Here is a 23,277-nt window from a genome sequence, read left to right as displayed (position 1 = left end):
TTCCCGCTTCAACGCCGTGGCCCTGGACGCCGTTCCCGTCTCGGCCTTCTGACGGCCCTAGACACCGCCCGACGTCCGTCACCTCCTCGCCCGCAGCGAGGCCTTAGACGCCGTCGACGCCCGTTCCTTCGCCAGTCCCGAGACCGACGCCCGTGCCTCCACGACTTGGCGTCTTCAACCGCCGTCCGCCAACTTGGTTTTGTGGCACAAACCAAGAAATCCGCCTTCCGTCGGCGCTTGCGCCCTCGATTCAGGAGTGGACGCCACAGCTGCCGCACGGCCTGAGCTCCGGTCCCGGCTGCCCTTCACCGCCGTCCACTGCACGGTCCATCGGCCAAAGCACCTCCACGGGCAGCTCTCCGTCGACACTCGACGCCCGTGTACCTGCAACCAAAGACCAAGCATACGATCACACCGCACGATTGACAATTCACTCATCACAACCAAGAGTGAGTACTCCACATTCCTCAAGTATCCATGTAATCCCACATGCAGCAGTCTTGTATCTACTGCTTGATTCACTCAGGACTGCGCTGAGATCATCAGGCTTCCCTCATTTTTCACAGTACTCTTTGCCTCAAGTACAAGTTTGTTTTGATGTGGATTCAATAATTTTTTTTGTATGACCTGCATTAAACTGAACACGACTTGAGGTCGCACTTCCATCAGCACTCTTAGAGCATGGTCAATAAGAGCGCCGAGCGGAGCGGCTGTTGCACTGCGCGGATGAACAGTGAATGAACAGTGAAACAGTACGATGAACAGTGAGATAAACAATAGATAAACAGTGGACGCGCTCGGCGACGGAAGCGGCGACAAGCTCGGCGCAGACTCTCCTCCAGCTCAGTCAGGCAGCTGACGTGTTCGGCGATTCGCCGATTGCTGTACCTGCCCTTATGTCAGAACGGATGTGCTCGAAACTTTCAAGAATTTTGCCTTGTAACTTCCACATTTAAAGGCCTTTTTAAGGCCTCCAACTGCCCGAAGCTAATTTTACAGTCGATCGTGATTTTTCTTCCGAGCGGTCGATTTTTTTCCACAGCTTCCACGTGGCGGGACCCACCACCCACTACCACCCCCATCTTCTTCTTCCTCCGTCCCTCTCTCTCAGATCCATCCCCGCGCCGCGCCTCCCCCCTTCTCCTTCCTCCTGCTGCTCCCCTTCTCCTTCCTCCGTCCCTCTCTCTCAGATCCATCCCCGCGCGCGCCTCCCCCTTCTCCTTCCTCCTGCAGCCTCCCTTCTCCTTCCTCCTGCGGCCGCGACGCGACCACGAGTCCGCGACGCGGCGGGGCGGGGAGCTCCGCCAGAGCTCCGCCTGCAAGCTCGGCGGCCCCGAGTCCGCGGCGCGGCGCGTCGGCGGCGGACGTGGGTAGCTCTACCCGCGGCACGGCGGCGGCGGCCCGCGGGGAGCCCCGCCCGCGGCGCGTCGCACGGCGGGGCGGGCCGGCGGGGAGGCGCCCAGACCCGCCGCCGCCTCGCGCCTCCTTTTTTTTGCAAAAATTTTTCAACAATTTTTTTGAATTACTTTTGATTTTTTTCGGATGAATATTTTTTAATGATGCAAAAAAAATTCTTGAAATTTTTTGTGCTCTCCAATTTTTTTTCTTGAAATTTTTTTTTCTGGTCTCCAATTTTTTTACTTGAAATTTTTTCTGCTCTAATATTTTGCTTGAAATGTTTTTTTGGTCTCCAAAATTTTTCTTGTATTTTTTTAAATTTTTTTAATCAGAAAACAAATTTTTTTTTCTATAAATAAAAAAAGTAACGGTCGGAAAATCGACCGTACGGAGCTTGACCGTAAACTATCAATACCCCTCCAACTGGGCCCAGATTCCGGAGATCGAAAATTTTGTTTCCGAGAAGTACCATCAGCTAATTTCTGAGCTTTCCAATTCCCATGGACATCACAGTTAGTAACTTTCCAACATGGACCCGTTCCGAGGTGTGCCATTGGGGCCCACCTGGAAGGGAGCCCACAATGCTGCCATCCTTTTTGGCGAATTTTTTTTCCCGCAGTTGGGCCGTGTGGTTGGGGCGTGAACATTTCGGCAGGGACGCGCGCGCAGGGTCACGCCTTCTTCCACAAAGCGGCAGCGTCTTCTCGCCGGCCGTACACGGCGGCGCGCCGGAGTCGCGTCAAGAGTCGTCGTCCGATGTCTCTGCAGACTTGTCGTCTGGAGGTAGTTGCTGCGTCCTACTCGTATTTGATTCCATCACGCGGCTTAACGAGCTATATATGGACTCGACGACGCCAACAGCTTGCAGACCACACCGTAGTTCCTTTTCCGGCCATGGCGATCGCCGAGCACATGTCGCCGCTCGTCGTCGCCCGGAAGCACCGGCCTGCAGGCCACACTCTCGCTGTGGCTGCGCCACTGTTGGTGCTCCTGGCCCTGCTGGCCGCCTTCTCCGGCTCACCTGTGGCGGCGGCGGAGGACTCCTCTCCGGTGCTCATCGACCTGACGCTCGTCGCCGGCGCGCAGGAGAAGGGCGCGGGTACACTGAGCTGACGATGCCGCGACTCCATGATTTCTCTCGCTCGTGAGTCGTGATCTTGTTCTTGACGGTCTGTATATGCATGTGATGCAGTGTGCTTGGATGGAACCCCGCCTGCTTACCACTTGCAGAGAGGCTTCGGCTCGGGGTCCCAAAGCTGGATCGTCTTTCTTCAGGTGACTAGTTATGTATATGGACTTATTGCAGCTGGCCGGCCCGGTTGCACGATGGGATGTTTGGTAAGATTTCGTGGCGCGGCGTTGCTGATCTTACACTGATGGTGAAATGGAACTCGATCAGGGAGGAGCTTGGTGCGGCACCACGGGCAAGGAATCCTGTTCCACCCGTAAAATGACCGAGTATGGTTCGTCCAAGTTTATGAAACCAATAGCGTTTGATGGGGTGTTAAGCGACCAGCAACCGCAAAATCCTGGTATGTGTGTAGCTGTGCAGGTGCTTCTCTCACTATTTAGTTTTCAGAAATTTTCCTCTTTCAAAGAGCTCTACTAGCCAGCTACATCGCTTTCCATTCGTCTGAGTGAAACTTCTGAACTGAGTTTTGATGCTTCTGCAAGCTCAATGTGTCTTTTTCACTAACTGGTGTTGAACCGTGCTCAGACTTCTACAACTGGAATAAAGTTTTTGTAAGGTATTGCGACGGGGCATCATTTTCTGGGGACGCAGAGGGTGAAGCAGAGGTGATTTTTCTAGGTTCTAACTTGAGCTGCCTATCTGAATTCCTCAAACTGATGCTGGCTTCATTTGATGTAGAATGGAACCAAACTGTACTTCAGAGGATTGCGCATCTGGGAAGCAGTTGTCGATGAACTCATGGAAAAAGGAATGGACACTGCTAAACAGGTTTAACTATTAATTTTTACTTTTTTAGTATTCCGGACTTTTGCGCAAGCGCCTTCTGGTAATGTAACCATTTATGATCAGAGCCATGGCCAACTTCGTTTTTGTTGTACATTTCCAGGCCTTACTTGCAGGTTGTTCTGCTGGTGGTCTATCTACCCTACTGCACTGCGATAATTTTCGTGGAAGGTTTCCTCAAGAGGTTTCAGTCAAATGCCTTCCTGATGCTGGATTCTTTCTTGACGCGTAAGTCTCTGGACATTAGCATAGCCCACTAGGGTAATAACATCGTACTTCCCGTCAAAAAAAAAATCAAGTATGACATCTTTTCCTCGACAGAAAGGATTTATCAGGAGAAAGGTTTTTCCGGTCGGTCTTCCATGGTGTTGTTCAGCTTCAGGTTAGCTGTGGACTGAGGGTTGTTCATCTTCAGGCCTTTTCCCTTTATGAGGAATAAGATGGAACAGTTTCATATGTGTGCATTTTAGTATTAAATGGTGATTGAGTTGACTTTTTCTGAATTTTATTGCAGAATGTTAGTGAAGTTTTGCCTAAGGACTGCCTGGCAAAGAAGGAGCCAACAGAGGTATGCAGTTGTAGTTGGTCATTATCTATGGGATTATGCGGTCCTTGGTATGCTGCCAGGCTCATTCACCACCTTAACTTGCTCCCAGTGTTTCTTCCCTGCTGAACTTATCAAGAGCATCAGCACCCCCACGTTTATTGTGAACTCAGGGTATGATTCTTGGCAGGTGATTACAATATTACTAATTGCTCCTTGTACTTGTCAGTTTGGTAGCATTCCAACTGCTGAAAATACGCTTGCACTTTCCAGATCAGTAATATTGATGCACCAGTAGGATCCTATCCGGGAGACACATGGTCGAGTTGCAGAGATAATATTGGGAACTGCAATTCCAAGCAGCTTGATGTGCTGCATGGTTAGTCTGGCTTGTCAATCTCCTCTGGTTTCGGCCTTCAACTGGCGGTGGCCATCCTGTTTTCTGTGACACGAATCGTTTTCTTCCCTGGCCGTGCTGCAGGATACAGGAATAAACTCATCCACGAGTTGAAGGCTGCTGAAGGTAAAAGGGACTGGGGGCTGTTCATCGATTCATGCTCCACTCACTGTCAAACTTCATTTAGCAGCTCATGGCATTCGCCGACCTCCCCAAGGCTTGGTAACAAGGTGAGGTCAATATCACAGAACTGTACACTCACTGCAACAGCAAAGCAGGAGCTCGTTCCATTTTCTTCTTCTTCTGATTTTTTTTTTGGCGGAGCAGACAATTGCAGAGGCTGTTGGAGATTGGTACTTTGGTAGAAGGAAAGGAACGATGAAACAGATTGACTGCAAGTATCCATGCAACCCCACATGTGGTAGTTAGCTGCCCCCCATAACCACCAGTAGACTGAGCCGGGATTTGTAGCGGTCTTCCTTCAGTTTTTACGGCTTGTTTCCTTCATCCCGGGTTTGTTTTGTCGTTAAACACACGCTTGTAAAATAAGTGGAATTTTCCTCTTGCCTGTTGCCAAGTGCCCAAGTTGGGAAAAAAGATACAGAAAATATAAAGAATAACGATCTTGACTCTTGACCGAAGGAAATTATGTTTTACAACATGAATGCCTGAGATTTCACACAAGCCCACCTGGGCCTACCTTGATACATGTTCAAATACTACCGTTGTACCTGATAGAGACATCAAAAAGAATTCTGATGATGTATACTGTTTGGGATTTGGAGAATAAACTTGGTTATCTTTCGTTTTAGGGTTGTCGGTTGTGTGTGAGTCGTTTTGTTTTATGTAATATCTAGCACTTTGTATGGATTTCTGCTTCTCATTCTATATGATTTGGCAACGCTCGTGCCGGGTTTTTTCAAAAAAGAAAAAAACTTAGTTATCTTTTAGATCTGGAGAAAGTGTGCTGAGCTACTAGTTCGCTGGGAATGGGAACGAGTGATGTACTGACGGGGATCTTGATTTGGGGGTGTGGTTGTTGTGGGGAAATTTCACCACGCTCCACCAGCTTTGAGTCGACTGCGTGATTCGGTCCACATTGGCGAGCTACGGTATGACCCGCCATGTGAGGTAGTCAGCCAAGCTCTGGGCTTTCAGCTTTTACGCGTCGCCTCCGTTTCCTCGGCTACACCCGCGCGCGACGGCGCCATGGCGACCGAGCTGCTGTCGCCTCTCCTCCCGCAGCGACGACGGGGCCTCTCTATCGCCGCCGCGGCGCTCCTGCTCCTGCTCCTGCCCGTTGTGACCTTCTCGTGCTCACCGGTGGCGGCGAGGGCCCCGGAGCTCATCGAGCTGACCCTCCTCGGCGGCGCTCGGGAGAAGGTCGCCTCCTTGCCTTTTCAATCGACGGTATGTCTGGAAAAGCTGATTACTGACAGACCTGTATCATATTGTTGCAGTGTGCTTGGATGGGAGCCCGCCTGGCTACCACCTGCAGAGAGGCTCAGGCTCCGGCGCCCACAACTGGCTCGTCTAACTCCAGGTGACCTTTTTTTCTCCCAGTAAAAATTGCTGCGTTTTCTTGAATTAGGCATGCATCCACCAAAGACTGCCGACCGAAATCTGCAAGCGAGCTGAGAATTGAGATGCCTAACCTGTGTGACAAAAATGGTTCAAGTTAAAATGAGTTTCTTTCCAACATGATGGGATTGGATGGGGTGCCTAGTAGACTAAAGACCCCCGTTACAGATTTTGTATTACAAAAATCTCAGGGAGGAGGATGGTGCAACAGCACGGAAAGTTGTTCCGAGCGCAAAATGACCGAATTTGGTTCGTCTAAATTTATGGAAGCAGTAGAGTTCACCGGGATCCTCAGCAATCGGCACGAAAATCAACAACAACAACAACAACATAGCCTTTTTTTCCCAAACAAGTTGGGGTAGGCTAGAGATGAAACCCGAAAGAAATAAATTCAAGGTTCAGGCACATTGATAGCTAGTCTCCAAGCGCTCCTATCCAAAGCTATCTCTTTAGAGATATTTCAATCCTTAATGTCTCTCTTAACCGACTCATCCCACGTCAGTTTAGGTCTACCTCTACCCCTCTTTACATTATCGACCCGCTCAAGAACCCCATTACGCACCGGCGCCTCAGGAGGCCTTCATTGGACATGTCCAAACCATCTCAACCGATGCTGGGTAAGTTTCTCCTCAATTGGTGCCACTCCGACCCTATCCCGAATAACTTCGTTCCGGACTCTATCCCTCCTTGTGTGCCCGCAAAACCACCGCAACATCCGCATCTCTGCTACACTCAGTTGCTGGACATGTCGCCTTTTTTAGGCCAACATTCAGCACCGTATAGCATCGCCGAACGAATTGTTGTCCTATAGAATTTGCCTTTTAACTTTTGTGGCACCCTCTTATCACAAAGGATGCCAGAAACTTGCCGCCATTTCAACCAGCCAGCTGAAATTCTATGCCTAACATCTTCATCAATGTCGTCATCCTTTTGTAGCACCGATCCTAAATACCGAAAAGTATCCTTCTGGACCACAACTTGTCCATCTAGACTAACGTCTCCCCCCTCATGCCTAGTCGCGCTGAAATCACACATCATGTACTCGGTCTTGGTCCTACTAAGTCTGAACCCTTTCGACTCTAACGTGCGTCTCCACAGCTCTAACTTCCTATTAACCACTGCCCTACTCTCGTCAACTAACACCACATCATCAGCAAAGAGCATACACCAAGAGATCTCACCTTGTATATCCCTTGTGACCTCATCCATCACTAAAGCAAATAAATAAGGGCTCAATGCTGACCCCTGGTGTAGGCACCAAGAAAATCCTGGTACAAAAAAGTTACTTCCTGTGATTCTGACACGATCAGAGTTTGAATAGAGTTGCAATCTCTACTACCCTCTAAATCTGTCTTTGCTTTAATTCCAATCAGTTCTGATCAGATTTCCACAACTGGATATAGTAGTTATAAGGTACTGCGATGGGGCATCATTTGCTGGGGATGCAGAGGGTGAAGATCAGGTGAATTCTCTGAATTCTGAATATGAGAAGCCCATCTTAATTCATATAAACTGATGGTGTGTCGGCATTTATCTAAGGATGGAACCAAACTTTTCTTCAGAGGATTGCACATCTGGGAAGCAGTTGTTGATGAACTCATGGCAAAAGGAATGGACACTGCTAAGAGACTCAGGCATGTCCAACTGCGTTTTCTCCACCACACTTTCCAGGCCTTGCTTACAGGCTGCTCTGCTGGTAGTCTGGCTGCACTACTGCACTGTGATAATTTTCGCGAACGATTTCCTCAGGATGTTTCAGTTAAATGCCTTTCTGATGCTGGATTTTTTATTGATGAGTAAGGCTCTAAAATTAGTGTAGACCATTAGCATTGCACTTGTACTAAATGAAATACAATTATTCTACCACAGGAAGGATTTATCTGGAGAAAGGTCCTTGTGGTCGCTCATCAATGCAGTTCCACCTTCAGGTTAGACATGGAAAAGAGTCATTCCCCTTCAAGAGATCTATTCCAGGATGCATGACATAAAATGGTTTCGCACGCAGTTTAGTAGTAAATGTTGATTGAATCACATTTTTTTAATTCTTCCAGAATGTTAGAGAAGCTTTGCCCAAGGGCTGCCTTGCAAATAAGGACCCAACAGAGGTATCTTCCCATAGTCCAATTCAGTTCTCTGTGATGTTCCTAAATTCACTTACTGACATGTCGTTGCTCCAGTGTTTCTTTCCTGCTGAGCTGATAAAGAGCATCAGTACCCCCACATTCATTCTGAATTCTGATTACGATTCTTGGCAGGTGATTACAATCTTTAAGTTTCTTTGCACTTGTCAAAAGTTTAAAATTCCTGACTGCTGCTTTTTGAGGGGAACCTGACTGCTGCTTCTCTCCAGATACGAAATGCTCTTGCGCCAAATGGATCCTATCCTGGACAGGCATGGTCCAGTTGCAAAGCAGATATTCGGAACTGCAGTTCCACACAAATTGATGTATTGCATGGTTAGCCCAGCTTGCCAATATCTTTGATGCAAATTTGGTGGTCATGCTGTTTCTTTGACACTGTAGATTCTCATTCTTCGAGCTGCAGGATTTAGGAAGAAATTAGTCAGTGAATTGAAGGTTGCTGAAGACAAGAGGGACTGGGGGCTGTTCATCGATTCATGCTTCACCCACTGTCAATCACCATTTAGAATCTCATGGATCTCACCGGACTCCCCAATACTTGGTAATAAGGTGAGAGGTTTAGATCACTGAACTCTATAGTGTGAAAACGTTGCCTGGCTTCATATCGCCTGAATTCTTTACTTTTTCCCTTTTCGCATGACAGACTATCGCAGAGGCTGTTGGGGATTGGTATTTTGGTAGAAGGGAAGAAGTGAAATATATTGACTGCAAATATCCATGTAACCCCACATGCAGCAGCCGTCTGCCTACTGCTTAATCCACACAGGACCGCATTGATATTGGCAGTTTTAACCTCCATTCCAACTTTGTCGTGTTGAGGTTTCAAAAAACAAAACTTTATCTTTATTATAAGGCCAATGTTAAACTGAACATGATTGGAAGTACTATTAGTCATATTTCACATCAACACAATACTCAGAAGGCATAACTGATTTGAATAAGATGTACAATCAGTGGATAGTTTTAACTAGTCATGCAGATCAGAGTTAAGTTTTCGTGCATGGAAAAAGTTTCTGCAAAAAGAACATGCAAGGTAGATTCAGTATGATACTTAATCTTATTTGAGAAACTTCTGAATCTGAGACAGATGACAAGAAACCGGAGGAAAGATGTAGTGGAACAAATGAAAGGCTTCAGACCATGGAACATATCAACAGATGCGGTAGACATATGGATGGAGCTTTTGGGAGAAGACAAACAAGTGCGGGAAGTAGAACGCCGCCACGAATCCCACCACGAACCCAGCAGCTGCGCCAACAACAATGAAGTCGTCTTTGATCATGTCGTCGATGATGTACCATATCAGACTCGATTCGTTTGTATTGGCACAATCACCCAGCGGTGGACCGCAGAGCCCTTGGTTACCAGAGAAGCTTGATGCCGGGAACTTGGACAAAGACGAAGGAATAAGCCCAAACAACTGGTTGTCTGCGACACTGAGCGATGTTAACCGAAGAAGCTCATCGAAGTCCCTTGGAATTTGACCGCTGAGTTGGTTGTGCTGAATGTTCAGGACGTTCAGGTCTCTGCAGATGCCGATTGGGATTTCACCTGAAAAACTGTTGTAGGAGAGATCAAGAGACGTCAAGTATGCCGCCTGCTGTGCGATGTTCCAAGGGATGGGTCCTGAGAATTTGTTGTTCGACAGGTCCAGCCTGAACAAGGCCGTACAGTACTCGAGACCTTGAGGGAACTGGCCTTCAAGACCCAAGCTGCTGAGATTCAACGCGTGAACCCTGCGGCCCCAGCACTCCACACCTGTAAACCAGCAAATGAAGCCGTTGGTGGCGTTGTCGAAATTCCACGATGATTCCAGTATGCCGTTGGGATCGACCACTGACTGTTTTACAGTCTTGAGGCATGTGATGTCAAGTTCGGAAGCAGAGCACGATGGCGAGCTGCTGCTCGTGCTCAAGAGGAGTAGCCAAAGGAGGAACTTGGTAGCACCAGCCGTCGCAGACATGGTGGAGATGCACAAAGCTTCTCTTTGCTGGAAAATGCTTAACTGACTCCACCTGACCAGAAGAAACTGTTCCTGCAGAAGCACTAAAATAAGATGCTTCAGAGAGGCCTCCAGACTAACCTGATGTTCGAGTTTCAGAAAACTCACCTGTGGGGCTGGGGGAAGGGGAACTACTAGCTAATAATGGCGCCGAGCGAGGACGTGACGGCCGCTGTAGGGCAAGAATCCGGCCGGTGGCCGCCTGGTCGGAACGTATCCCAGCCGGAGACCAGCAAGACGATTTAGGGCGGTGGCGGCGAGCAGCTGGCCGGATCTGAACCGAGAACCGAACGCGGTGGCGGTGGCCGCCTCGCCGGCGTGGGCGAGAGGAGACGTCAACGCGCCGGCCCACTGGCGTGAACTTGGCAGGCAGGCGCGCACATGGCCCACTGGCGCCTACTCCACTCTGCTTGTGAGGCCAAGTACATCGTGCCCTGCCCTACGCGACACGGGAGGTCGCGACTTGACTGACAGAGCGACACTACGCATGCCATGTCCTCCGCCGTCCGTCGGCGCGCCACCGACAGCAACGGCGGCCGGATTTGCTATGCGATTACGCAACTGTGCATGGCACAAGATCCGGCCGTCATCAAGATGTGCGAAGCAATTCCATCGATTGCATGATGCCCAGTGACTAATCTCCGCCTGCGGCGTATCAAACCCAAGCGCCGCCACGTACTCCGTGACAAAGACAAACCCCACGATGCTGGACGTGCCGCTTCTTGCACTCGCGGCCCAGCGTCTTTTAGGTCAGTCGCAATAGGAGTTTCATAGTATTGATATATCATCAAATTTGCTAATATTATAAGGAGAGAGAAGAAGAGAGTTTCATGAAATGTGAAAATTTTCAGACTTGATAACTGTGCACTGAGACTGACCTTAAACATTTGAACGATAGTGTGATCTCGGTGTTACTTTCAGGGCCTGTTTGTTTGTTTGAGCTGCAGTTTTTGTGCTTTTATGAAAAGTTGCTGCTGCTGAAATTTTAGTTCTAAAAATACAGTACTAGCTCTTAGAAGATGCGTTTAGCTTTCTGAACTTAAAAGGCTACGAAAATCTCATAAAACTGAGCTTTTCATAAAATCTTTGTTTTTCTGAGCTTCCAACTTTTTAGAAGCTGCACGAGAAGTTCGCTATTTGTTTGAGCTACTAACTTTTCACGTGAAGAAGCTGCCATGAAGTTCAAACAAACAGGCCCTGCTTGTAGTTTTTGCTGGGCCAGGTGCTGAGTGCGTGTTTAAATGTTTGGGGATGGCGTTATGTGAATCCTTTTGGAATGCGGGGATGAGATAAATATTATAAGTTCACCGCGAACACACCTCCCCAAGCAAAAAAGATGTACCTACAAACTATATACTCCCTCGTCCTAAATTAGAAGTTATTTTAACTATTCTAGATATGTATCTTTTATTATGCTTTTAGATATATATTGTGCTTAGATTTAGACAATATTTTATTTATATATCTAGAAAAGTCAAAATGATTAATAATTTAATATAGAGGGAGTAGTACTCTAATCGATCATATGAAGCTTCCGAGGGAAGACAAAAACACGTGCTAAAGGATATTTTTGAATGAGCTAATAAAGTTTCTTTTAGATGAGATAAAGTTGAGTGCTAAACTTTAGCACCTATTGACACTCATATTTTTGCTAAAGTTTTTGAGTCCTAGCAAAAGTTTACCCTACCTCATTAGTGCTCTAATTTGGATGAGTTAGAGCATCTCCAAGAGTTTGCCATATTTTACTTGGCATATCTTGTGTTTTGCCAACTTCTAAAAAAATATGCCAAGTAAAAAAAGAGCTTATCTCCAACAGTTTGGCATAGTTCACTTGCCAAATCCAGATCTAACTTACATCAGGAACTTTGAGAGAGAAACAAAATTATATTTATGCCTTTCCACCTCTTGAAAACTTAAATCAGGAACCCTTCTCTGTTACTTATTTCTTTTTTCACCCTCCCACCTGACTAGAAACCATGATGCCAACCGCGCGCCGCGCGCGTATATTTGCGCGATGGAGACTGGTTTTTCCCAAGTTGCCAAAAATTGCCAAACTGTTGGAGGAGTATTTTTAACGTTTTTGCCAAAAATCAAAGATGACAACTCGATTTGCCAAACTGCTGGAGATGCTCTTAGTGCTAAACTTTAGTATTTTTAGATATTAGCACTTGTTCCAATAGCCCCTAAGTTGAAGGCCGCCACGAAACCCACGACGAACCCAGCCGCCGCACCAATAACGGACTCGTCATGGATTATCAGCCTCCGCTTCGTTGTTTTTCTGGGACACTTATCCAACGGTGCATCACAAAGCTCTGGGTTACCAGCGAAAGTTGAAGCCGGAAACTTCTGTAATGCCAAAGGAATAGGTCCTGACAACAAGTTGTCTGCAACATCGAACGATGTTAACCGAGCCATCACACCAAATTGGCCAGGAATCTGACCGCTGAGTTGGTTGCGCGGAAGGTAGAGGTCGTTCAGGTATGCCAAATTTGAGATGGCAGGAGGGATTTCACCTGAAAAAATGTTGAATGAAAGGTCCAGAGATGACAAATAGGGCAGCTGCCTTGCGATGTCGGAAGGGATGGACCCTGAAAAATTGTTACACGACAGGTCAAGGGTGACTAGACTTGTGCAATACTCAAGACCTTGAGGAAACTGGCCTTCAAGACCCATGTTGCTGAGACGCAGCGAGAGGACCCTCTCTTCATCAGGGTACCAACATTCCACACCAGTAAAGGAGCATATGAAGCTGCTAAAATTCCATGAGGATTCTAATACGCCCCTAGGATCAATCACTGATCTCTGTAGAGTCTTCAAGCATCTCACATCAAGTTCAGAACCAGAACAAAATGATGAGCTCCTCAAAAGCAGAAACCAGAGGAAGAACCTGATACCACAGAACATCCAAGACATAGTTTATCCTATTTAGAAACACAGAGTTTGGCAGCCAACAAATTGAAGGTTCCCAAGTATGATATCACCTGCTGAAAGCTGTGAAAGAACACTCAAAATTAAAGCTCCTCTTGAAATGAAGAAATATCGTTGCTACATAGGCAGAAAATATGGTGATGCCGCCACAGAGCTTCATGCATACTAGGTGAGAAAAAAAAAATTACAGGAAGAAGAATTACCGGCTGTTAGTTGATCCAAGCAAAGCAGAACTGCAGAAGGCATCACTGCACGGCCCAGCTAGTCTTCTTGGATGGAGACGAGACGAGATGGTGCCTTGCAGAGTGCTAGATAGAGCAACTTGTGCAGGATGTTGTGCTGTGTGTGCCCGGCCGTGCCCACCCGACGCGGAAAGAAGAGGAAACCAGGGCTGGACGAGGTGGATGGTCGGCCTGGCGAAAACGATAGTGGCGAGGACGTGACGGCCAGGTTTTAGAGCAGCAAGACTTGGTGGTGTTTGGGCGCTAAAAGTCTCTACACTAATTTTGCTCACTGGATTAAAAACTTTAGTCCCTACTTGTTTGGTTTCATGAACTAAAAAGGACTAGAGGTCATTAAATGAGTGTACAAAGTACTATATTACTCCTAATCTGCATACATCCAAGAAGTAGGAACCGGGAGTAAGACGTGGAATTGTAGGCCTCATGTAGACTTTAAATTCCAAAAAACTCCTCAAAATGGACTTTTATTTCTTCAGCCCCAACTAGCACTTTAACTTCAAAAAATCTCTCCTGTTTAATTCTTCAGGCATTGGCGGCTAGCAGCTGGTAGTCGGATCTGACTTGTTGATCGTGGTCGCCGGAGTGTGCAAGTGAAAAGCGAAGGAGTCGGGACGTCGTCGTGCCGGCGGGGCGGGCACTCAAGGAGTATACTAGCCCAGTATATATTTTCTCGCGTGACATTGGGCGGGCACGCACTTCGCCAGTGGAGGTCATCTATGCCGTGTTTGACCGGGTCCACTGGCACTTCTTGTCCGCGTTGGCGCGCCACCACCAACGACTGCGGCAGTGGTGCGACGGCGACTGGGTGTGATCGCCTCGCCGTGGCACAGCCCTATTATTATTTTTTATTTTCCTTCCACTCGCGTCATTTTTTTTTAATTTTTCCTTCCACGTTTGCTATGCAGCTGAAAGTTTATCGATCACGATGCGCAAAGAAATTACGATTCACCGATTACACTGATAATAATCTCCGACGAATCGCTCGCACGCACACAAGATGTAGGGCCGGAGAAGACGAAGGCGAACCAGTGCGGGGAGTAGAACGCCGCCACGAACCCCACGACGAAACCCACCGCGGCGCCGACGCTGGAAGCGTCGTTGACCCTGCGCAGGCCGAGCCGCATCCGCCGCCGGCGCAACCGCTCCTTGCACTTACGGTCCAGAGGCGCCCCACAGAGCCCGTCGTTGCCGGCGAAATCTTGGGCCGGGAACCTCCGGAGAGAACCCGGGATGGGACATGACAACGAGTTGCTCTGAAGGTTGAGGGTGTTGAGGTACGGCAGGTCAGCGATGGTGCGCGGGATTTCGCCTGAGAAGCTGTTGTTCGAGAGGTCCAGGGCCATGATGAACGGCAGCCGCCGCGAGATGTCTGCCGGGATTTCACCTGTGGGGAACTCCTTTTAAAGAAACACTTTGCGTATCACCGGAGCAGATCTACTTAATAATACAGAGAAAATCTGAAGAAAGTTTGCGCATCACCTGAGAATCTGTTGTGCGAGAGGTTTAGATGTGTGACGTATGGCATCTGCAGAGAGATGTCCGCAGGGAGGGGGCCTGAGAGGCTGTTGACCGACAGGTTCAGGGTTGTAAGGATCTTGCAGAACTGAAGGCCTCGAGGAAATGAACCTTGGAGGCCCAGGTTGCCGAGGTGCAGGAACATGACGCGGTTCTTGTAGTAGTCAGGCCAGCACTCGACACCGGTGAATCTGCAGATGTCGTGGCCTTCCGTGGCGTTGTGGGAGAAGTTCCAAGAGGAGAGCGCACCGTTAGGATCACCCAGCGATCCTTTCAGGCGCTGCAAGCACAGGACGTCACTGGCGGTACCAGAACAAGAGGATAAGCTGCCTAGGATGAGAAACAGCCAGACGATCATGAAGTCCATGCTCATGCAGACTGCCAATTCTCTGTCAGGATACCAGTTGAAAGAAAACAATAAGAATTACTCCAAGTTACAAGCGTATGCAGAAGATTTCAAAACTGCAGAAAGAGTTCAACGTCTGATTTCGCGCTTTGCAAGAATACCGTAAATTAGCGACTAAATGAGGCATGTCTGAAAACTCACCAGTTCGATACCACACGGACAAAAAGCAGAAGCCAGTAGCATCGATAGATGAATGAGCTCGTGCACACAGGAGAACTTAAACAAAGAGGAGCTTGTTTAGATCCGGGAGAATGACTTTTTTCCACCCTTAGTCCTGCAGAGCCGCAGACTGTTCACGTAGTAAGATTGTCGTTGCTTGAAGGAGTTCCGTCTGAATAGTCTCCGAAGACTCACATTGCCCAGAAAAATGAAATTGATCTGAAAAATATGTCTGTGCCTCCAACAGAATTCTAGATTGGTTTGGCGATAAGATAATTGATCACTTCGACCAAGCCCCCAGTAGGTACGGGCTCCGATGTCATCAAAATCGCAATCGCAATTTATGAAAAGGATAGTGATTAGATGTGCGTACCTTATCAAAGAAGATTTTCATCTTCATCAAGTAGCCACCGGTGCTAGTATTTTTCATTCAAGCATCGTGTGCTGCAGCGTATGCAGCGTGCAAACCGATGCTCCAACGGGAAAGAGAAAGTTGGAGCATCATTTTTTCCTCACGCTGTGGCTGCTCCAATTCCTCCGCTCAATGGGAGGTTCCTATTTTCTTATTTCTTTCCAGCAGAGGTTCAAAAGGAATTGATCAACGGGCCATTTTACCCTTGTAAATTCCGGTGATCTCTTTCCTTTTGTTCTTGCTCAGTTCTAAGAGAGCTGCTGATAACGTGTTAGAGAATAAAATTGTGGAGACAATGGAATAGTGAATTGGAGCAATTTTATTACTGATCTCATGGTACCCTTTATACGGAGATTACAAGTTCAGTTACAAGAACATTAGAATGACACTTGATATCACCCTCTAACAGCTGCAATTGGGAGCTGTTACTAGGTGGGTCTAATGCTATGTTTCATAGTCTTAAACCTTTGGTGTATTGCATTGAGGAGGTCAATTAAGACCTTTTGTAACAGTTCTGTTTTTTTTAAGGAACAGAGGTTCTGGTATTATGACCAATGTACGCAGGTTTCAGTCTTGTGACACGCACACAACCTGCTTGCCAACATTTTTACCACTGAACAGACCAACAAAGGCAGCAGGTCCACTTTCCAGACCGATGCTCATATCTTCCACATACGCAATCTTGCCCTCTCTGTAATGTTTGGTGATGTCATCAACAAATTGTGGGAACAGGTGGAGGTAATCGCTCTGGATGAATCCCTTCATCTCTATCCTCTTGCTTACAAGGGAGAACAGATTGTGGATCCCAGCAGGAGCAGTTAACCCGTGCTGGGAAACCATCCCACACACTGCAATGCGTCCGTGTATCCTCATGTTGAGTAGTACTGCATCAAGCATTGGTCCACCAACGTTCTCAAAGTAGATGTCAATACCTTCAGGAAAGTGCCTATACAGGAAAGCATTTGTGCATCAAGGTGGCAGCATAACAGTGCATGATATGAAAATATTCTTTGTTGAGTTTACTTGATCACATGACAGGAAAACATTCGCACATAAACATTACTACTTGGTAAGTTATATTGACAGTTTCACAGTTTTTAACAATAATGATAAACTGTTTTATGTTATTAATGTATCTTCAGGAATAGTATGTTCTAGGTTGATGCAGCTTTTTATATTATCAGATGATTATGTAGGCTCCTAAATCGTAATGGTAGTGCTCCACGTACGACACTAGCAAGTTTTCAGGAGCTCTGGGCCAAGTTGATTGCCATTCATACAATGCAGTCGTACATATGGAGTTTCTTGTTCATCAATAATTCGCGAAAGGGCCCATCATCCATAAAAGAATAAATCTTCTTTGTATGACACTAGCTTGGCTCATCAGCTATCCATGAAGGTTAAATCAAGCTGATAACATTTTCCACCAAAGGAGAAAATCTGACCTTTTTAAAGCAGCAGCCAAATCAGGCTCTTCCTTGTAATTGAAAGCTGCATCAAATCCAAACTTTTCCTTCAGGAGCTCAACCTGAAAGATATTGTGGATCCTGGATGATGCAACTATGCAGGCAATGCAGCCAACTACTAAATGGAGTGAATTTTCATGAAAAAGAAAAAAGATACTAGTATGAATACGTGCCTTCTGATCTGTTCCAGCACTTCCCACAACATAGCAGCCATGGAGCTTTGCAAGTTGACCAACAATCTGGCCAACTGCTCCGGACGCAGCAGAAACAAAGACAAATTCCCCTTTCTTTGGTGAACAGATCTCATAGAATCCAACATAAGCTGTAAAACCAGGCATGCCTGTGGGGGGAATAATAAGACATAAGCTTGTTGGAGTGACTAGTGAGGAATAGCATGAAAAAATAAAATTTCAGAAGCATCATTTGCAATGATAAAGGTACAGTGTAGACTAAATTTCGTTGTGGCAATGCTAATGATAATTCAGTCAACCAAGAATGTACAGTTCCACGCTTCTTTCAATCACACAACCTCTACCAATTCGGTCTATTTATAGCTTGCCACAGCATTCTGTCTACAAGCTGTGAAGGGAATTGATCTATTTATCATGCATTCTATGGTTGTACGCCTACATCCAACTCTCCTTTTCCTGTCCCTTATATGCAATGATTCTGTCCAACCTGGTTAGTCTTTCCAACCAAAAAACATCATTCAATTGCTGTTTTTTTTTAAAATTAAATCATTCAATTGCTGCTGCTCAACAGCCACAACATTTGAGTTGTCTATGCTTAGAATGTAACTGATAAAAAAATTGAAAAATAAGCGCAAGTAAGGAACTGACCAAGTAGGCCCAAATGATAAGAGAGCGGTATGTCACTTTGCTGAATCTTCCTGAGCTGTTCAGGCTTGGTGATCAGACTGTAGTCCTCCCAACCAGTCATCCCCGAAACAAAATCACCAGCACTGAATCCTGGGTGAGTGGAGTCGATCACCCTCCCCACACCAAACCCTTCAATAGGCTTCACAGATCAAGAAATCAACCGATCAATCAGTGAACAATTCAGTCAACTAAGCAGTTTGCGCAAGAAAAAAGCGCAACAGGTTGCTCCATCAGCAACTAACAACCGAGCCCAAGCTGAGGGAACAATTTGAAGGAAGAAGCTCACCGATCCGGGCTTGAAGGGCGGGATGTAGGATCCCTGGAAGTCCCGCATCCGGCCGCGCATGTAGGGGTCGCAGGAGAGGTAGAGGTTCTTCACCAGCACCGCGGGGCCGCCGGCGCCCCCGGGGACGCGCAGCGCCACGTCGCCGCCGTCGACGAACTCCATGTCGTCCTCCCTCGGCGCGCGGTCGATGTACCCGCGCAGCACCACCTTCCTGTTCCTCGCCACCGCCGAAGCCGAAGCCGACGCCTCTCTCTCCATGCCGCCGCCGCCGGCGTGCCCGACCCGGAGCACAGCAGGTTGGGGTTCTTCTTTTGTAACCCGCCAACTGCCAACAGGAGCAGGTTGGGGTTCGGTTCGCCTCGTCCTTGTGCTGAGAGTTTCTGCGCGATCCGTGCGCGGGTAGCTGCGCGGCGCGCGAGATGGGACGGCGTGGCGCGCCGGCTGGTGGTTGAATCCGACTGTTTGGACTGAGGTTGGTGGGGTGCTTGGCTGCGCCGTGTGCGCGTGCTACTCGTTGCTCCCTCCAGTCTCACTATCTATATCTTAGACCATTTCCAGCAATTCTCCAATTAATTCTTTTCATATTGAAAGATATCCCAATGACAGTTTTAGAATCATTGGAGGAATTGTTTTTACAGTCTCCCAATAACCGTGTCCCAATAACTAATATATTGGGAGAGCATAAACCCTCCCTTTATTCGAAGAAAGTTGGGATGAAATATTGAGATAATTCAATGGTTATTGGAAAAATAGAGATATATTGGGAAATTGTCGGAGCACATCTGTCGGTACCCCAGGACTGGGGTACCCCTTCTTGCTGTATCTAGGCAAGAGCCTTGTAATTATCCTTGACTACGTCCAAACAGCCGGACCCCTGTGGTCCGGAGTCCTGATCTCTCGGCGACGGTTCCGGACCTGCCTCACGACTGGGAAAGGTCCGGGAACAACGCGTGTCCCGGAAGAGGTGGGCAGCCCAAACAGCCGGGGCTCCGGACCTCCCGAGTGGTCCGGACCCCGCGGAAGTCCCGGACCCCTCATAGGGTCCCGGACCCCTTGTATGGTAACCGGACCACTCGCTAAGGGAAGAAGTCGACGCCCTGCCTCGGGGTGGTCCGGAGCGACACATGTCTACAAGCACGACATTTCAAGGCCGCTTGGTCTCCATACTAAGCCTCACCCACCACTGCATTTATTGTGGTAGGCGGACACCCGCATTGATGCGGTGGAAGCCAAGGCGATTCTTTGACCAGGAGGTACTATTGATCGCGTGTTACCAAGATAGTGGAGCCGCAGGCGCCGCCCACGCCGCGCCTGCCAAGTCTGCCATAACAGATGGATACGACGGCTCGGCTTCACCCATTATGACGCCTACATAATAGCCTCCACAGGCTACGCCGCAAGCTACGCTCCCCCAACGGACACCTTGGTGACGGGACAAGAGAAGGCCCGGCAGAGGATAGATTCATACACAACAGAGATCAAAACTTCTCCCAGTGGACGTAGGGTATTACGCTCCGGCGGCCCGAACCACTTTAGATCGTGTGTTCTTGTGTGCACGCCTCAGAGCTAGATCAGCCCAATCGCCTAGTACCTCCCCGAGTACTCCCTCTCTGGGAACAGGCGGGTGCGCTCCGCCACCCGGCTGTGGGTACCCTAGAAATCCCACGACATTTGGCGCCGTCCGTGGGGAGGAACAGGCGCTGGCTGGATCTTCAGGCTTTTGGGGCCCGTGTTCATCCTCTGCAACGACGGACAAGAAGATGAAGAGAGGCATGGTGGCACCCACGCCGCATGCTATGGCACTGGGGCGCCAGCGCCCTCGGTGCAACGGTGCACGGCAGCTGTGCCTGCTGTGCATCGCCACTGCGACGCCTCAGAGCCGGCACAGTGGTGCGCGGGGGCAACGCCTGTCGCGTGCCGCCCCGCGCCATCCCGGTGTCGGCTCAAGGTTTTCTCTCAAGCAACGGCCATCCTTCCTCTCCGGCGGTATGACGTCGGCTCAAGGCTTTCTCTCAACATGGAGCCCGGAGCCGACGGCCATCCCGGAGGAAGTTGGCCGTGTCGTCCTGCCGTCGCCAGCACCGGAGATCCGCCTCAGCGTAGCTCGGCGCTGCTGCTGACAAGCCCCCGCCGCCAGGCGCGGGGGCCCCTGGCGCTAGCACCAAGGACAAGCCGGCGAACGACCGCACCTCTCCGCACTCCACGTCCAGTCCTTCTGCTGCGCAAGGGCGTCTGGTTTCCATCGGCAGACGACGACGGCGATAGGGGGGCCTCTCCCACTCAAAGCCAAAGAATTTGTCTCATGCTACCTAAGCATATGACAGCTCTTAGGCAAGGAGTGGCCCCCCGAGCTCCTGAGGTGATACTGGATGACGCAGTTCAAGCACATCTAGGGCGCCGTCGCCTCTAACGACTATGAAGAATTCAGGAGTGGCCGTACCACTTCCAACCGGAGAAGAACACGCTGTATAGCATGCAGCCGTAGGTTACTCCTAAGAAAAGATTAAGAGAGAGTCCTCCTTTGTAATAACGTGGCGCCTATGTGTGTGTCCAGAGCGGTCAAGGTCTGACCTTGTAAACCCGTCCTCTGGCCCTATCACACAAACAGGCAAAAAGCGGTCCGGAGCGGTGGAGGTCCGACCTCGTAATCCCGACCTCTGATGTATACCGTGATAACCACACTAATAAAGGAGACTTATTTTCTTAGTCTTGTCTCAAATCTTCTCTAATTACATTCATTTGTTCTGATTGGCTATTTCTTGGTTGACCGTCTCTTCCCCCCAAACAGAGTTTTTTCTTTTGTTGGCGATCCAAGTTAAGTTGCCGGTTTGAAGTCAGGTGAGGACGCCCCTTCTTGCTGGAAGACAGTCCGGACCCCTAAGGACCTGCTCTGGAGAAGTGGTACTCGTATCCTGGGGTAGAGGAGCTCCGCGTAGCTTAGCCTGGTAATGTACCCTAAGCTTACGTACTTCACTATCTTGTTACAAGTACTCTAGTATCCGAGACTGCTGTCTTTAGAGGCCCCGGGCTCCCTTCTAGTATAAGGCTTGGTTTCTTGCACCTTACTGTGAGGTCCGGTGACATTTTCCTTTGGTTCGTCAGCAATAATCCTCGCCAAGAGCCAGGTCCAGGAGGTGGTGTTGCTCCCTGAGCGGTCCGAGGTCTGTGTAGCCGCTTAGCTTGGTTCCGTACCCTAAGCCTACACCTTCATCGCCCTGCGGAGAGCACTCTAGAGCCTGAACCTGGCAACCGGTGTACCGGCCTCAGGGGTCCGGAGCACCCGCTCTTTGTATGAACACACCAGCGTAATCAGGTTACGTAGAAACACATCACGATAGTGGCCCCACCCGCGGGTTCGTACCTCTCCCGAGGTGGGCCCGGGGGCCACTGTCGGTACCCCAGGACTGGGGTACCCCTTCTTGCTGTATCTAGGCAAGAGCCTTGTAGTTATCCTTGACTAAGTCCAAACAGCCGGACCCCTGTGGTCCGGAGTCCTGATCTCTCGGCGACGGTTCCGGACCTGCCTCACGACTGGGAAAGGTCCGGAAACGACGCGTGTCCCGGAAGAGGCGGGCAGCCCAAACAGCCGGGGCTCCGGACCTCCCGAGTGGTCCGGACCCCGCGGAAGTCCCGGACCCCTCATAGGGTCCCGGACCCCTTGTATGGTAACCGGACCACTCGCTAAGGGAAGAAGTCGACGCCCTGCCTCGGGGTGGTCCGGAGCGACACGTGTCTACAAGCACGACATTTCAAGGCCGCTTGGTCTCCATACTAAGTCTCACCCACCACTGCATTTATTGTGGTAGGTGGACACCCGCATTGATGCGGTGGAAGCCAAGGCGATTCTTTGACCAGGAGGTACTATTGATCGCGTGTTACCAAGATAGTGGAGCCGCAGGCGCCGCCCACGCCGCGCCTGCCAAGTCTGCCATAACAGATGGATACGACGGCTCGGCTTCACCCATTATGACGCCTACATAATAGCCTCCACAGGTTACGCCGCAAACTACGCTCCCCCAACGGACACCTTGGTGACGGGACAAGAGAAGGCCCGGCAGAGGATAGATTCATACACAACAGAGATCAAAACTTCTCCCAGTGGACGTAGGGTATTACGCTCCGGCGGCCCGAACCACTTTAGATCGTGTGTTCTTGTGTGCACGCCTCAGAGCTAGATCAGCCCAATCGCCTAGTACCTCCCCGAGTACTCCCTCTCTGGGAACAGGCGGGTGCGCTCCGCCACCTGGCTGTGGGTACCCTAGAAATCCCACGACAACATCCTTTTACCAATAATAGAATTTTATTAGGGAACAGGGCCGCTGAAGATGCTTTTAGGATGGGATAAGTTGCTATTACTTTTTAGAGGAAGATAGTAATTTATACATCATTGATAGCAATGTTTACGTCCACAAAATCAAGAGTTGAAGTCAACCGTACATGTTGTCCATCCTTAAAAGTGCAAGCTACCTTAGCTAGATTACGAGCCTCCATCTTAGCATCCCCACTTTCATGCGCAAACTGATAATAAAAAACTTTTTCTCTTTTTTCATGTCTCTAAGGATCATCGTATAGGAGCATATCGAATTCTCCATGATATTGTTGATCACGTTGAGGCAATCTGAAGCCACTTTTATTTTGTGTATACCACAATCTTCAGCAACAACAAGAGCTTCGGCACATGCAGTTGCTTCTAGAAGTTTCATCAACATCGTTCACCAAAGGACATACCAACACACTAGGCACTAGCTGCTACAAAGCTCCCGTGATCATTTCGACATAGCGGCGGATGCACAGGGGGCTTGGGGCTACAGCCCCCTAAAGCAACTAATCACACTTAAAATACTGTAGCAAAAACATTAAATCACCATTAAATCTTCATACAAATTAACAACTCCATTGATTCAGCCCTCCCTTATCCCCCATCCTACCTCCGCCACTGTTTCAACA

The 23,277-nt window shown here is 48.8% G+C and overlaps 4 protein-coding genes and 1 pseudogene across 10 annotated transcripts; 2 read left to right on the top strand and 3 right to left on the bottom strand.

Annotated features, from left to right (window-relative positions):
* The first annotated feature begins 2,268 nt into the window (after positions 1-2,268).
* Positions 2,269-4,973, top strand: LOC120708941 (pectin acetylesterase 5-like). The gene is made up of 12 exons (XM_039994389.1): positions 2,269-2,497; positions 2,591-2,673; positions 2,798-2,930; positions 3,116-3,195; positions 3,269-3,358; positions 3,477-3,601; positions 3,695-3,755; positions 3,888-3,941; positions 4,030-4,107; positions 4,191-4,296; positions 4,399-4,544; positions 4,642-4,973. The coding sequence occupies exons 1-12, from the start codon at positions 2,293-2,295 to the stop codon at positions 4,741-4,743; spliced, it is 1,263 nt and encodes a 420-aa protein (XP_039850323.1). The 5' UTR covers positions 2,269-2,292; the 3' UTR covers positions 4,744-4,973.
* A 253-nt stretch (positions 4,974-5,226) lies between these two features.
* LOC120708942 lies at positions 5,227-8,923 on the top strand (annotated as a pseudogene).
* Positions 8,924-8,965: 42 nt separating this feature from the next.
* On the bottom strand, positions 8,966-10,455 carry LOC120708945 (probable inactive receptor kinase At1g27190). Of its 3 annotated transcripts, none has more exons than XM_039994399.1 (2): positions 10,147-10,455; positions 8,966-10,065 (listed from the first exon to the last, which is right to left on the bottom strand). In XM_039994399.1, exon 2 carries the CDS (start codon positions 9,997-9,999, stop codon positions 9,187-9,189), a length of 813 nt encoding a protein of 270 aa, XP_039850333.1. In that variant the 5' UTR covers positions 10,000-10,065; positions 10,147-10,455; the 3' UTR covers positions 8,966-9,186. The 3 variants fall into 3 exon arrangements, with proteins under 3 accessions (XP_039850333.1, XP_039850331.1, XP_039850332.1); XM_039994397.1 differs by having other exon boundaries at positions 8,966-10,082; positions 10,147-10,454; XM_039994398.1 differs by having other exon boundaries at positions 8,966-10,071; positions 10,147-10,454.
* Positions 10,456-12,087: 1,632 nt separating this feature from the next.
* LOC120708944 (probably inactive leucine-rich repeat receptor-like protein kinase At5g48380) lies at positions 12,088-15,594 on the bottom strand. Of its 5 annotated transcripts, XM_039994396.1 has the most exons (6): positions 15,271-15,569; positions 14,688-15,112; positions 13,170-14,592; positions 13,020-13,083; positions 12,552-12,925; positions 12,088-12,422 (listed from the first exon to the last, which is right to left on the bottom strand). In XM_039994396.1, the coding sequence occupies exons 3-6, from the start codon at positions 13,210-13,212 to the stop codon at positions 12,193-12,195; spliced, it is 711 nt and encodes a 236-aa protein (XP_039850330.1). In that variant the 5' UTR covers positions 13,213-14,592; positions 14,688-15,112; positions 15,271-15,569; the 3' UTR covers positions 12,088-12,192. The 5 variants fall into 5 exon arrangements, with proteins under 5 accessions (XP_039850330.1, XP_039850328.1, XP_039850327.1 ...); XM_039994394.1 differs by having other exon boundaries at positions 12,088-12,925; positions 13,170-14,605; positions 15,271-15,563; XM_039994393.1 differs by having other exon boundaries at positions 12,088-12,925; positions 15,271-15,563.
* A 407-nt stretch (positions 15,595-16,001) lies between these two features.
* Positions 16,002-18,746, bottom strand: LOC120708943 (2-alkenal reductase (NADP(+)-dependent)). The gene is made up of 5 exons (XM_039994390.1): positions 18,331-18,746; positions 18,006-18,183; positions 17,340-17,506; positions 17,146-17,228; positions 16,002-16,646 (listed from the first exon to the last, which is right to left on the bottom strand). The coding sequence occupies exons 1-5, from the start codon at positions 18,586-18,588 to the stop codon at positions 16,268-16,270; spliced, it is 1,065 nt and encodes a 354-aa protein (XP_039850324.1). The 5' UTR covers positions 18,589-18,746; the 3' UTR covers positions 16,002-16,267.
* Between the last annotated feature and the right edge of the window lie 4,531 nt (positions 18,747-23,277).

Source organism: Panicum virgatum, chromosome 5K (assembly GCF_016808335.1).
Source record: "Panicum virgatum strain AP13 chromosome 5K, P.virgatum_v5, whole genome shotgun sequence".
NCBI lineage: Eukaryota > Viridiplantae > Streptophyta > Magnoliopsida > Poales > Poaceae > Panicum > Panicum virgatum.
Note: the sequence above shows the minus strand (reverse complement) of the source record. Positions and strands in the feature narration are given on the sequence as shown.